The sequence below is a fragment of the Juglans regia genome, chromosome 2, assembly GCF_001411555.2.
Source record: "Juglans regia cultivar Chandler chromosome 2, Walnut 2.0, whole genome shotgun sequence".
Lineage (NCBI taxonomy): Eukaryota > Viridiplantae > Streptophyta > Magnoliopsida > Fagales > Juglandaceae > Juglans > Juglans regia.
This window is the reverse complement of record NC_049902.1, coordinates 18,605,326-18,620,330: the sequence shown is the minus strand read 5'-3', so window position 1 is coordinate 18,620,330 and position 15,005 is coordinate 18,605,326. Positions and strand designations below refer to the sequence as shown.

General features: G+C 34.7%; 1 protein-coding gene across 2 annotated transcripts; it reads right to left on the bottom strand.

The window, feature by feature from the left end:
• Positions 1-3,864: 3,864 nt before the first annotated feature.
• On the bottom strand, positions 3,865-12,377 carry LOC108989929 (E3 ubiquitin ligase PQT3-like). Of its 2 annotated transcripts, none has more exons than XM_018963695.2 (15): positions 11,424-12,377; positions 10,852-10,948; positions 10,511-10,592; positions 10,234-10,400; positions 10,045-10,121; positions 9,882-9,947; positions 9,392-9,548; positions 9,159-9,307; positions 8,792-8,956; positions 8,400-8,699; positions 8,070-8,111; positions 7,667-7,910; positions 7,314-7,433; positions 6,580-6,655; positions 3,865-4,774 (listed from the first exon to the last, which is right to left on the bottom strand). In XM_018963695.2, the coding sequence occupies exons 1-15, from the start codon at positions 11,587-11,589 to the stop codon at positions 4,151-4,153; spliced, it is 2,532 nt and encodes an 843-aa protein (XP_018819240.1). In that variant the 5' UTR covers positions 11,590-12,377; the 3' UTR covers positions 3,865-4,150. The 2 variants fall into 2 exon arrangements, with proteins under 2 accessions (XP_018819240.1, XP_018819241.1); XM_018963696.2 differs by having other exon boundaries at positions 9,882-9,938.
• Between the last annotated feature and the right edge of the window lie 2,628 nt (positions 12,378-15,005).

The window sequence follows — 15,005 nt, the reverse complement described above, 5'->3', positions numbered from 1 at the left end:
CCTCAGACACAAAAGCTTAGCAAAAACACTAACATCTTGTTTATAATGCATGATACTAGGTATCAACGGCTATTCACATGTAAAAGTGTAACACCCGAGTCTAGCACAGAGCTCGCAATCAGTATATATATATATATTTATTATTATTATTTTTGCAATTTCATAAATATTCTGAGTTTAATATGTATGTGGATATTGAGGAATTTAGGAAGTGATGATCTTTTAGAATTAAGAGAAATTTTAGGTTTTTGAGGAATTAAAATAGGTACTTCAGGTGTAATATGAGATTATCTGTTCATTGGAGATTTATTTAAGTTACATAAATTTTTATAGGTGACGATTGACAATTGATCAATACTGTTGTGGAGAATTTTCTGTAAAGCTAAGAAGTTTAGGTAAGCGGGATTCATCTACTAGTTTTGCATAAAAGAAATGAAATGAGGTTGACTTTGAAAATATGCATATTTATTGTGAAAAGAAATCTGAAAACGACCTCAGATGTTTGTTTTGCATATGCATAAATTCTATATAAGAGAAAATATTTTCTGTCATGACTAGTGTATACATGAGCTAATTTTGTGTATTCTGTTTCTGAACTATGCAAAAAGAGCGAATATGAAAATCTAAAAGTTTTTGCTATGAATAAATGAAGATGTTTTGGATTCTATTTATTTCGAATATGTGAAATGATCTGAAGCAATTCAATATTTTGTTTTGATATGATGTGTCATCTGAAAACCTTGGCATGAAGTTCTGATTCTATATTTGAATGTGATATGATTCCGATGATGTTCCATTCTGTTTTTGTTAAGGCCCAGTCACGGGTATAATAGTGGTTTATAACCCTACCACGGGGGTGAAACATGGAATACAGCCCAACTACGGGTATAATGGTAGTTTATAACCCTACCACGGGGTGAAACATGGTATACGATCCAGCCACGGGTATAATAGTAGTTTATAACCCTACCACAGGGGTGAAACATGGTATACGGCCTAGCCACGGGGGTTAAACAAGTTTGTTTAACCTTACCACGAGGGTTAAATATGGTATTTGTCCCGATGTGATGATATGAATATAATGTTTCAGCTTGGATATGCCAAAAGATTTTCTTTTTGGGAACAAGTTTGTTTTTCTGAAAATTTCGCTATGATATTTTGTAGTACCAAGTTTTTTTTTTATGCGTTCTAAAAATATATATGTTGTTTTTGCATTTTGAAAGTAAATGTTTTGTTCTGCATACCGAACTCTATAAATGCTCATGTTTATATGCTAGTATATGCTCTCTGCTTACTGAGTTATTGATAACTCACCCCTTATCTCCACAATATTTTTAAGATATTTTGATGGTTTAGCTGGGGATCAAAATTATGAGGCATTGGGTGAGATGATTTAATTATAGTGGTTTAAGCATTTGAAGTTTTTATGAGTATTGTCGATTTTTATTAAGAAATTTTATTGTGTTTTGATGACTTAACATTTTGGAAAATTGGTTATATTGAGAAAATTAGATTGAAACGAATTTTCTATATGATATTAAGAATTTAGAGTTTTTTTTTATATTGTTGAAATGTGAGTTTAAGTGTTCGGAAGTAACTCTCTAACCCGTGTGGGATCGGGGCATTACAAAAATCATATTTTACATGGCATTTAAAACAAAGTATTTCAAAATAGGCGGTCAGTAAGTATCAAGTCACTCAAGCTTGCTTTCCTAACTTATTTGTTTCTACATTGTTTACGAATGACTTGTTTATTTTTGTAAATGAGACGAGATAAGATGAGTTAAAATTAAAATTAAAATTAAATGTTGAATAAAATATTATTTTTATTTTGAGATTTAAAAAAATTATAATAATAAGATAAAATAAAATAAGTTGTGAAAACTAATGAGCCCTAAATGATCTGCTGCTATTATTACGTGTACGCTGTTAGTTTCTTAGTTGTCAGCAAAACACAAAAAGAATTTCATTTTATGCAAAGAGCAATTGCTTAAAACAGTTTTCCGTGAAGCATTTTTATTTTACCTCGAAACAAACCAACCCTAAAATTAAAACATGCGGAAAATTATGACCAAGGAAAATAGCTTATTTTTGGGAGAAAGAACCAGAAATCGAACACAAAGTCCAAAATAGTAGTGGAATAGAACAAGAGACAACCCGGTCTTGTCTCCGGCCATATATCCAGCCCTCTAATTCCATTCCGCCGCATCAGCATGTAACGTACTAATTATGTACTTGTCTATATTAGATCTCATCCCTTATCCAAACTCCCCATCCATACATCAGGTTTTGTAGACTTTATTTTTAAATTTAATTTACATGTCAAAAAATAACTCTACTCACTTTTCAAAATTTTTAAATCAAACTTTATTTTTTATTTTTTTACAATTATCAAAGACAACATCATTCACTTTTTAAATTTTTCAAACCTAATCTTTTACTTTTTACATATGACAAAATAAACATTATTTACTTTTAATTTTTAAAATAAAGGCATCTATCTTTTACATATATAAAAAAAAATATCAATCACTTTTTAAAATTTTCAAATAAAATTATACACATGTAAAAGATGATAATCTTTCAAAATTTTAAAATTCAAACTTTTACTAATATCATGCACGTCGCGCACATATTTTATGGGAAAAGATCAAGAGTGATTTAAATTTAAAACTCATTCCAACTCATCTTATCTCATTATTCCTACACAAAATATAATAAACAATATAATTTTTTTAAAATTTAAAATAATAATAATATTAAAAAATATATTCTAACAATATTTTAAAAAATTAATCCCCTTACTTTTTAGGAAAAGTCTCAACGCAGGCCTGAGGGGGGAAGGCCCCGCGGACGGTATCCAACGTGGAGTAAAACGCACAGTTTAAATTAAATGAAATTGTGCGTTTTACTCCAAGACAACTGAAGAAATATCTCTTTTTTTGTGAAAACAGTACATTTTATTTTTTCATCTTCTCCATCCACGAAACAGTTTTCTTCCCCTTCCTTCCCCTCCCCTGCCCTCTCTCTCTCTCTGTTGACTGAACCATAAAAAAAAAAAAGAGCAAAGAATCATTTGTTTCACAGTTATGCTCGCTTATAATTTGATTTGATCTTCTAATCTTCAACCCAGTTAAAAACAAAAATCTATTTCTTCAAATCTTTAAAACAAAGCTAGAACCAGAATAATATATAGCTTAGATCAGCTTGGAACAAATTCCGTGAGTCTTGTGTTGGTCCATAGAATGAATAATTGTTTGGTCAACCCTTGAGAGCCAAATTTATATAGAATTTGATGAAGAATAAGTAAAGCCTGGACCCGCACTAACCCAGTACTCATCCCGTATATGTTTGCTTGATTCACAACTTCATCGGAAGAAATCAACCAGTATAGATTTTCCCACATTCTTCTCATCACAGATTTCACCCTTTCGTTTGACAAATTTCCCAACTCACACAGTCACAAACCCAAGCACAGATGAATAGAAGAAAAAAAAAACTTTGATTTTGGATCTTACCTGGTTCGACATGGGTAGCAGCCGACGGAAGTTCACGAAAGGGAGGGAGAAATAGAGATTTTAGAAGAGATTTGTTGAAAGAAGTGCAGAGATGTAAAGTCGACAGTGATAGTTTTTTGGTTTTTAATTTTTTTTTAATATAAATGCTGACGTGGCAAAATACCACGTCAACGGTGTGCACATACAAGCATAAATCTTGCCTGTATGTAGCAGCTCTCTACTTTTTATTCTATTCCGCTACAATACAAAACCTTTGTCTCAGTGTAGCCAGCCCGTTGGTGGGCTGTTTTTCGCCCAACAGCAACAGGCTGTTGCATAGTGTTTCTCATAGAACAAAGTAGCAGCATCAGAGCAGATGGTGTGATTGCCATTTATCATAGTAAAAATGCAAATTCGTATGATTGTAAATCAAGCTTAATAAATACAAAGCTCGTACAACAACTCCGTGGATTTTCAATTATCACAACGAGAATGTTATCATCTCAGCCCTCAATCCCCTCCCAATCCCATGTTTTCTCTCATCTGCCAGAGAAGCTCCAAGCTCCAAATGAAAAGCTCGTGGCTGGCTATGTATCATGCAACCAACCCCTCCCTCTCTCTCGTATTTGTTTCAACTATCCCAACTCTCTAATCTATCTGTGTTTGCTCCGCTCCCGTTCCCTGGAACCTCTCGAATGATGCCTCCCTTCTTCCTCCCACTCCACTTGCGGCGGGGGAGGAGGTGACGGCTCGTACCTCGACGGCTTCCTCTTGAAATGCCTATCCTCGTCGCTCGACTCGTACTCCACAGCACTACTACTCTTCCTCCCACTTCCTCCTCCACCTCCTCCTCCGCCGCTAGTTACAGAAGCAGCACCCTTTGTCGAAGTCGATTTATAGTCGTCGTAATACCCATTTGCCGAAGCCTTGCCTGGTGGTGCCTCGGTTGAGGACGAGAGCTTTCTCTTCTTGCTGACTTCTTCGGGAGGGAAGCTAATGCGGGAGAACACACTGGCCTTTTGTTTGCGATCTGCCGCAGCAGCGGTTGCGGCGGCTTTGGCTGATGCTTCCGAGGAGGGTCTGACGGAAGACTCTGAACGGTGGTGGCGATCGCGATCGTGGTCGCGGTCATACTCGCGACTGTGATGGTTGTCGGATTTTCTCTTGGGAGGGCGCTGGGGGGGCTCGAGCTCGCGTGCAGGCCGGTCTGGCGATCTCTCGGATCGGTGACGCTGGTAAGAATGGTGGTCGGCGCTGGACGAAGTGGGAACAGGCTTCTACACCAAACACAGATTTCAATATATATAGGGCACGTCAGTGGTACTATTATTTTAAGCACTTTTATTATTATTATTATTATTTAGCTACAATAAGCTACGACTATATTTTCCTTCTCTTTTTATTTTATTTTTCATTTTCTGGGATTCCCCTTGTTCTCTTTTACAAAGCGGAAGTGCTAAGTGGGAATTCTTTATATGATAGAAACGGGAATTAAGCTTCTTATCTCCTACAACTAAATTATTATTATTAATTATTAATACAACTAGGGCCTCGATTTTTTTTTCCTAATATCCCAAGTAGGGCTTAAAATCCCCATCCCATGGATTAAACTTACACAGTATGGGGGCGATGAATTGGTGTATAGGCGAGAAGAATTTCGATGTCTTCTAATCATAGCTCTTTATAAGAAATATGCAATTTTCTTTTAAAAGTGAAAAATAATAAACTTTAAAATAGACATGTTTTGTTTTTTAAAATTTATGGGAGGCGACATATAAAAGTATTGCAGGGGCACCTATATAAAGCCAGATTTCTAAAACAGCTGCGCAATTATTACAACTCTGTTTTACTCATAAAAATATATATATATATATATATATATATTACATTTCTGTTTTAAATTAAATGATAGGCATCTTTATAAAATAAATTATAAAAATAATATCAATTTATGGAAATACCATTACTAGATTCATATGCAATACACACACCACGTTAATAAACCTCTCAAACAACAGAAAATGTATGGCAAACTGAGAAAACGGGTTGAAAGAACAAAAATATATTTTGACACCCCATTCTTTGGAGGAAATTGCAGGTTCATTCATTCAAAGAGTAAAAATGGGTGTACATATTACTGCTTGAACTGGCATCATCCAGATACCAACAAAAGCTCAAATTTCACAACCTACCGCATAATTAAAAAAAAAATAGTAAAGATATTATTATTAGTTTTTATAATAATTAATATTACTATTAACGTTTTTCCTACTACAGCTGTTATATAGATATTATTATTTAAATGAACATACAAGCAGGAACCTAACCCCAAGATCAATGCATGACCCAAGCATATGATGCGCCCTCACTAAGACAAAAAAATATAGAACAAAAGTACTTTGTGATACTCAAATTAAAACTTTATGAGCATTGATCTAAACATTAGACGTGACAACAACATCCAGGATAACTTCAATTAACACTTTTCGAGGATAAGACAGTCAAGGACCATAAGATAACTCAATTGCTGAAAGTCCCCCCCGGTACGATTTATCAGTAAATTCAATTCATTACTTCCACCCTGAAAATCTAAATTGCTACCAACATTATTCATCAGTTTTTCAAGTCAAGAAAAACTTACTCCATGTTCTAACATTTTTCTTTTATCTTCTTCAGATCCATTTAATAGGCAGAGCCATAGACCGAAATCAAACTTTAAATTTTCTTGCACACTCTTCCTATGTTACGGCATCATTAAGCATACAAACAAACACACGCTATTTATATGTATTCATTCAAGCATAACGGCACGAGCACCCCGTAAAGAAAGAAACTGAAGCTTCTAAACTATCCATTATTTGATCCTAACTGTAGCAACGAAACAATCTCTCTTCTTCATGAAAAATAAAAAATAAAAATAAAAACAAAAACAAAAAGAAGAAGAAACGAGTGATAAATTGCCAAATTGGTGTTTTTTAGCCAAGTTGGTGTTTTCTTGCCAAATTGTTGCTAACGGCTGTGAGAAGCACCTGCTGCAAAAATAACAAGGAAAAGGGAAATTGGGACGATAGAAAAGACATACAGATTTCAATTTCATTGAAGAAATATCGCCACTGCTGCTCACTTCCCTACCAAACTCCCGATCTTTGGAGAACTCCCTGCTCAAGATGAAGAAATTAAACTAGTTGACCATAAGACAGCTTTAGTTCTGTGGTTAAGAAAAAAAATTTAAAAAATCAAGAATTTTCCACATAGTACAAGCAACAGAAGTGTAATATTGAAGAGAGAAAACCCTGACCTAAAATCACTGAGACAGTTCAATGGGAATATACATAATCAGAATGCATAGTTCATATACATATACTGTATCCCAATATATGAGAATTCTTTTGGTACATAAATATCTGGCATTTCTTACCGACATTAATAAGCAATACCGAGCAAATTGTTCTCCAATTTAGAATTAAAGGCATTTTAAAAAAGGGTGGGCTGCGTCTTGAATTCATTTTTTATTTAAAAAGTGCAGTGCTGTAATGAAAAACAGGCATCGTATTGTTTTTTTCAGAAGTACTGACTTTAGGTAACAAAACAGGCATCATATTGTACGATAGTATGCTTAAAAGCTGGAAACTGTTACTTAACAGCAACATGATCCAAAAAATCCATACTGATATTCATCCATCGAACAATGCACACCATTAATATATCGAAACAAAACAGAGCCATATAATCAAACGAGCCTAATAATAGCATATCACTTTCTTAAAGATACACAGGCACCACAGATCCAAAATAAATAAAACATTTACTGTTTACCTTTCACCTCGTCTCTCATTTTCGCGCTTTCGCCTCAAATCAGCTTTTCGTGCCTCAAATTCCTCGCGGCTCATGATTGGAGGTGGACCATTCATACCCATACTGAACTCTGAAAGATCCCTATATATGTCCAAAACATCACAAATCACATTAAGTTGTTGAATCATAAGTATGTTCGGAATAGCATTTTGCATACCAAGAACACATGCATTCAGTGAAATAAAACTACCCAACTAGACAGACAGCCATTGCACAATAACAGACAACCGAGCTTGCCCGCAGTAAAATACACCAGAGAAGGAGAGAGGAAGGGAGGGAGCCAGTAAAATTGGATTTACATGATACACACATACCTTTGAGGTGGAACAGGAGGGAACATATAGCCTTGCCCAGCAAATGGGTCCTGTGGTACAATACCCCCGAAAGGCATGTCGAAGGGGCCTAGTCCATAACCTGTAAAAGGCATGTTTCCGGGATATGGTGCCATATAATCCATGCCGGGTTGCATGCCAGTCCAGTATGGATTGAAGGCAGAAGGACCATAAGGCATCATATAATTCTCAGCTGCAAGATCTTGAGAGGTTTTCCACTGCAAATCTGAGGCAAACAAAACCAGAATAAATTATCTTCAAAAGAAAAGGATGAAACAGCCCCAAAACAATTTTAACTATGATGTTCATAACTAGAGCCAAGAAGAAATACTCAGTTCTTAATGATTTCCATCTAGTGTTGGGCAAAAGAGGATAATGGTCATACCATTTGATGGCATGCGTAATTTCTTCTTTTTCTTTTTCTTCCCTGAAAAACAAAGAACAATGTGAGATAGAATATTCTTGAACATATAGAACAAGAAGCAAATAAATAAAGAAAATGTCAAGAGTTTATAAAATAGTTCAATTAATTGTGCTTATATGGTTTCAGCCTCTAATTGAATTATGACAAACATCAATGCAGCTCCTACGTACAATATAAGTAGGAAACAAGATATGCTACTAACCGGCATAAGTATTTCAAAAGCACTTGACTCAATAGAAAGGGTAGGGGAGAAAAAAGAAGATTTCACAATATCATAAAATAGTACATTACCAGCCTCGCTAATTGCCACCTTCTGCTGCACTTCTTCCTCAGCTAAGGGAGCACTCCCCTGAGATGCTGCAGGTTCCTTCACACTCACTGACTCACGCGTAGCCTCAGACATAGCTGTTTTTGCAGCCCTCACTCTCTCTGCTATCTGCTGTGGAGCAGTAGCAGCCTTCCCGTCATCTGTATTGTCACGAATGTGTGGGTTTTCTTCATTAATAGGCAATGGCTTATGTTCACCCTTTGACGCAGCAGATAAAGTTGGCGATGGAATCTTGGGCTGCGGACAGCGTGCAGACTCCATATCTGAATTTTAAAAGTCAATATGCCATTAACAAAACCTATCTTATAATACAATTGGGATCGATAAAAAAATCCATGCTATTGTAACCACAAACCTTGAACTTGAAATGTACTTCCAGCATTGTCAGCACTGCTGTTACCACCCTCCAATATACGGTTGATTGTATCCCTAAGCGTCTTATTTGGCAGGAGATCATCTGCAAGAATGTTTTTTGCCCCACATACACACACTGCCTTCGACATTATGTGGTCCCTAATACCTGTGTCAAATTTTATGTACACGAGCTTGAGAACAAAATGTTTGGTATGCCAATTTAAGGAAAAGGAACAGTGAAGTGGTTAAAAGGTGCTAAAGTTAGCTGATCGATTAAGACAACTGATACTAAAATTAAAATTCTATATAACATCCCCCTTTTGGTAAAAGTAATCACATTTTTCAACACTAGAAACATCACAACATACATTTATCGCAAAAGCTCTCAAAACAACACTTGCTCGTCAGCACGGCATCTTTCATTACTTCCTTACACAACGGGCAGTGAAGCTCAGGTGGTAGCTCGCCAACAGAACGTGTGGATGGTAACCCTTCAATTTCTTTCTCAAAAGCAGCCCTGATCTCAATTAAACTGCTATAATCAATTTTCACAACTAAGAAAGGTAATAACTATGAAAAACATTTAGTAATGTTGGCTTACTCGTTTGGTTTCAAGACTGCTACCGCACCACTTGATAATGCATATGAACCATCTGGGGTAGCCATCAGCATGGACTTCGGTATACCAGTTGGTGGTTTCACCCTTTTGATGTCAAAACTTGGATCACCATTTGTAGGGCAGTGCTGAATAAAGTGCCCTGCACAGAAAAAGTTCCGCACACTGAGCCCTTTGGTGCTAGAAATATTTTTTTTTTATAAGTTGGTGCTAGAAATATAAGCTGTCGGCATCTCTCTTTTTGGCTAAAATAACCCAAAGAAAGGCTCAGCACCAATAGGATTGCGATGGAAGAAAGATTAAGAAAGAGAGATCTTCCTCAGTCAGATTACTAAATCTAAATTTTATGTAGTTGGTTGCCCTGAGCATTTTTTTATATGGTACATATACACTCAGACACTCCCCAACCAGCAATCAGCAATCAATTTTTTGACTAAGATGAGAAGGGAAAAAAAATCATAGAACATGAACATACCGGGCACCTTGCACCTGTAACATATATACCCAGGAGGAGGTGTTTTCCGCTCAAACCCTGCTCGACCTCAAAAAGAGAATAACAGATTTCAGCTTGTTGCATAAATAGATTAAGTAAAGGCCAGGACAACATATAAAAAACTCAATAAGATATAAAGACTCACCAAAACCACGCCCACCCATTCTACCACCTATACCCCTTCCAAAACCTCTGCCAGGGCCATAGCCATCAGGACCTTGACTGCAATCCAATACAAAGTCATGAATTATATCATTTCACATTAATAACCTAAAACCACCATTAACTCGGATAATGCAAAAAAAAAGAAGAAGACAAAAACAGGGCATCTCACCGCTGCCAGTCCAAGGCTGGAGTATCAATTAGAGCTTTAATTTTGCTCTCTTCATCAGCTATATTGGTAGGGAGAGCTTCCAGAATTAGATTGTTGGACTGAACGGGCAGAACTTCAGGAATCGCATACAAATCATTCCCAAACTCATCCCACTCTGAGTCCTCAGGCTGTAACGTCAAATTGAACACATAATTATTCAAATGCATACATTTGAGACCAGACTCAAATCCCAGTAATATGACTTAATCCAAGGGAAAATTATGAAGGTTAAGCTCACATATTTCATGGTAGAAGCATCAGTAACTGGTAAGCTACTCTTTTCTGGTTCAGCCTCGTCCATCTTATTTTCTACCTTAGGCCTACAAAACGAAACAAATTCCAACTCAACCAAACTTTTAGAATTCTCTTCATAACAAAATGTGTGCAGGAGGAAATCTATTTCGGCATACATCACCACCGCAATATGGCTTTGCAAAGAAAAAATGACAAGAACTGCCCATATCACCATGATAGTATGCTGCTAACTCTATCTGTGCAACTGGTCATTGGTTATTTGTGTAACTTAATAAACCCACATAAGAACTAAGCAATCAAGAAATAAAAAGTTTGAGGTAGTACTCTTGTCCAGTGACAATGGGCAAACGTGGCCGTCCAGGAACTCGACGAATTAAAACTGAGGTATTTTTAGGAATCAACATTGCTTCATCAAGATATTCTGAAATTCCAAACAGAAACAGATTGTGTATAAAATACTGTGAAAGTCATCAATCCATGAAACTAAACAAACAAGTTATGAAACATAATTCCCCCACATGAGGATCCTATTCTCCCTAAAAGGTTGACTAACATTCCACATAATCAGAAAATCGATCTCACAGCCCATCTCTCAAATTTCACCCATTACAATTAAATATTGAACCAAATTCCTTTCAAATAAATGGCATTCGCAAATGACCAATATAAATTTATTTGCTTTGTGAATGCCAGGGCACATGGTAGCACATGTCAATTGGTATGGTGACAGTGCAAACCAACCCCTTTACTTTTTTTAGGTGAATGTGAAATAGAGAATAGGTCCCAAACCAAAACTAATTGAAAGCAAGAACACACTATTCTCTCTATCTAAAACCCAATTCTGTTGGAAATATTTGAAAGAGAATTCATTAAAATGTCTAAAAATCAGAACCAACCTTCATTAGTCTGGGCGTTGGTGACCACAAGATCGAAATCGGTTCCCCTACCCAAGTGTTTGGATTCAAAAATTTTTTCTTTCAAGGTACCAACTGAGATGAAAGGACCATCCATGGGAATTGAATCGTAATCTTTTGCACTCTTAAATTTATAATACACCGCCATTATATTTTTCTTTTACTTTCTGAAAAAAATAACAACAATAGCAAAACAAGAACAAACGCCCCAAAGGAAAAGGCCTTAAAAAAAAGGCCTAATATTAAACTCGAAAAAATTCAAACAGTACAAAATCTAAGCTCTTTCTTATTCGAACCACACAGAAGAGCTCTTTGATTATTCTTCGCGCGCTGCTAATCTCCAGAATCTCCTTCAAAAGAAATCCAGGCCTTTGGCAATCAAAATCTCAAAACAACTTGCAAGGGAGGACGACAAATACAAAAGCGTCCGAGGATAGCGTCGTAAATATTCCTGTCCTCCGATAGCAACAGTTTCAACGTAACTTCACAGATCTCAGCCAAAATCGAAGAAACCGTATCTTCGAGACAAAGAAAAACTGGTTCTTCAACTTGAACAATAATCAGACAAGCACGGAAACAACAATTCTTCAACAATCGGTCCGGCGAGAGAAGGTACAGAATGAAACGAGATCAGATCTGCGCAGAGAGGTCTCCGATCGGGCACAAACAATAATCTTCAAGATCAAGGACTCGAACACCGATTGGCCTCACAAACCCTAATCTTCAATATCCGGAACTCGAAGAGCTTCTGCACAGCTAAGGAAACCGAAATCCTAACGAGGAGCTATTAAGGCAAGGATTGCATCGTGTGGATGGGTTGCCACAGTTTGGAAGCGAAGAGAATAGGGTTCGGTAGAATTTCGGAGGGTTCAGCAATTTTTCCCCTCTTTACTTCTCTCTCCTTTTATTTTCATTTTCTTTTGATCTGTGAGCCCGATTGTAAATATATATAGACATATGTACACACACGTAAATAATTATATATGTATATATCTCTCTCTACATATATATGACGCACATATGCTCGAAGTTGTGATGGTTGGCTGCGTGGCCCGCACGCTGCTCTGTACACTCGCGTTCAAGACGCGTTTCATCCACTCGCTCTGTCAATTTACGCGGTTTGCGAATAATGAATCGAGAAACACTACTTTGTCTTTCCATTTGTATGGTTCTATTGGCAAATTTAATGATTAAAGAAATAATTTTAAGTATATTGATATATTTTTTTATTTTTAAAAATATTTAAATATATTAAAAAAATATTAAAAAAACCACTCAGTGATACATCCAGCGATAAGAGTGGAGCGGTAGAATAATCCCACTCTTTTTTTTCTTTATTTTATCTCTCCCAATTTCTGAAAACATTACGGGCGAAGATCGACATATTTATGCCTGAGCCAATTTTTAAGAAATTGTTTTAAAATATTCGATTTCGAATTCGAGATTTTTATCTAATTTTTATTTATTTGAATTGACTCGTTGAGTTAAATTTTCAATTCGAACTCGATTTAAAAATAAATTCGAGTAGAGCTAAGTCGAGTCTGAATTATTTATTTTTAAATTTTTGAATAAAATTTAATAAATAAAAAATTAGATAAATAAAAAATCTTAATTTAATAGAATTTTTACAACTAACAAGTATACCCTTTATTAAATTAAAAAATTGTAAAAACTTATAAATAATTAATATATAACTACTTGATGTTTATTCATAATAACCAATATTATATGCCTATATAAATTACCAATACATATAAATAATATGATAGTATATATCAATATTTCATATATGGTTAATACATACTAATATATAAAATTATTAAATTTTAGCGACTAACTATTGTTCAAATTATAAAATAATTATAAAGTATATTCAATATATAGACATAAATAATTAAGTTACATATTATATATTTAATTATAAAAGATGTATGCTTATATTATTAACCAATATATATACATATATGTATGTATAAACATTTATCAATATATAAATGAACTTTAATCGAGTCGACTTAACAAATTAACTCGAGCATAAACGTGTGGGTCTTAACAAGTCTTAACTGAGTCGAATCGAGTTTAATCAAATTTGTGTCATTTATTAATCTGTTGTCACGGGTGAGCTTTTTTCTTTTTTACGAATCGAGCTCAATTTGAGTTTAATCAAGTGAGTATCAAGCGGGCTATCGAACAAACTTGTTCATTTACAACCTTGACAATATTTTTTACTTTTTATTCATAGTCACTTGATAAGTACATATTAAGTGAATATTTATTCAAGTGGATGATATTAAAATTACTTATAATACGCCACATAAACAATGTGACTAACGATATTAAAATTATGATTGAAAAAATCATTTCCCTTCTTTTTTTGACAAAATAAGATTGATATTCATTGATTTGCATCAGAAATTACAAGTGATTGAATACATTCAAGAACACCCTCTATATCAACACTATTAAACTCCAGAAAGATTGTAGCTTTTTCTAGATGGTGTGCCACATGATTTACATCCGTTTTGACATAGGAAAAATGCTAGATCTGCTGCTAAGGCTCCTGCTGGGGTCTAGCAAGTGTATTTTTATGTGTTTTTTAAAAAAATAAAAAAAATCATAATATTATTAAAAAATATTTTCTTAATCACGAAGTAAAATAAAAAAATCATAAAAAAATATTTTTTATAATTTTTTATTTTACTTCGTGATTAAGGAAGTATTTTTTAATATTTTTTTTACTTTCTGATTAAGAAAGCATTTTCTTAATGATGTTCTAAATTTATTTTATTTTTTAAAAATATTAAAAAATTTATATAAAAAATAACTTAAAAAAACACATGTAAAATAATACTACACCCTAGTGGGAGCCCCCAGCGGGAGCTGTAGCATGACCCTTTGACATATCTAAATTTCCTTTGTTGTATGTTGGAGAGTAGAATCTGAGGGTCTTGTAAGATGCCCACAGTTGCTATAAACACCATCTGCTCTCTATCTCAGCTCTATACTACAATCTTTGCATCACCTAAAAATAATTCTATCAAAACCCAATTCCAAAAAACAAAAGAAACAACTATGAAAGCTCCATAAGATTCAACAACTTGTGTAGAATTGTCATCGTATTTGCTTACTTTGTCATCCTGTGTCATCTGAAACTCCTCCATAGAATTGTGAGCCATAAGAATCAGTTGAGATGGGTGCTGGAAAACATTGTTATAAATGAGTTTATTTCGTCTAAGCCATAAGTGCCTAGCAATGACCATCATTCGTTAAACTCAAGTCTCTAAAACACAAGCCAAATGCATGACAATGTCCACTGAAATTGAGGCCAACTAGACTACATTTTTTAGGCCTCATTTGGATAGTGAGTTGAGATGAGATGAGTTAAAATGATTTGTGAATAGTTGTGAGATATTTGAGTTGAGATGAGATGAGATGAGTTAAAAATTGTTTGAGTTAAAATATTTTATGGGGTTTTGGAAAATGAGAGAGAAAAAACTGAATAAAAATATTATAAAGTTATAATATTGTTATAATATAATTTTTATTTTGGAATTTAAAAAAGTT

Bases quoted from the DNA above. Each gene is read 5' to 3' on its own strand.
- LOC108989929 (XM_018963695.2), bottom strand. From the start codon at position 11,589: ATGGCGGTGTATTATAAATTTAAGAGTGCAAAAGATTACGATTCAATT. The intron at 10,593-10,851 runs GTACTACCTCAA...TTCGTTTTGTAG, and splicing joins CCCATTGTCACTGGACAAGA to GCCTAAGGTAGAAAATAAGA. The intron at 7,911-8,069 runs GTATGACCATTA...TGTTTGCCTCAG, and splicing joins ATTACGCATGCCATCAAATG to ATTTGCAGTGGAAAACCTCT.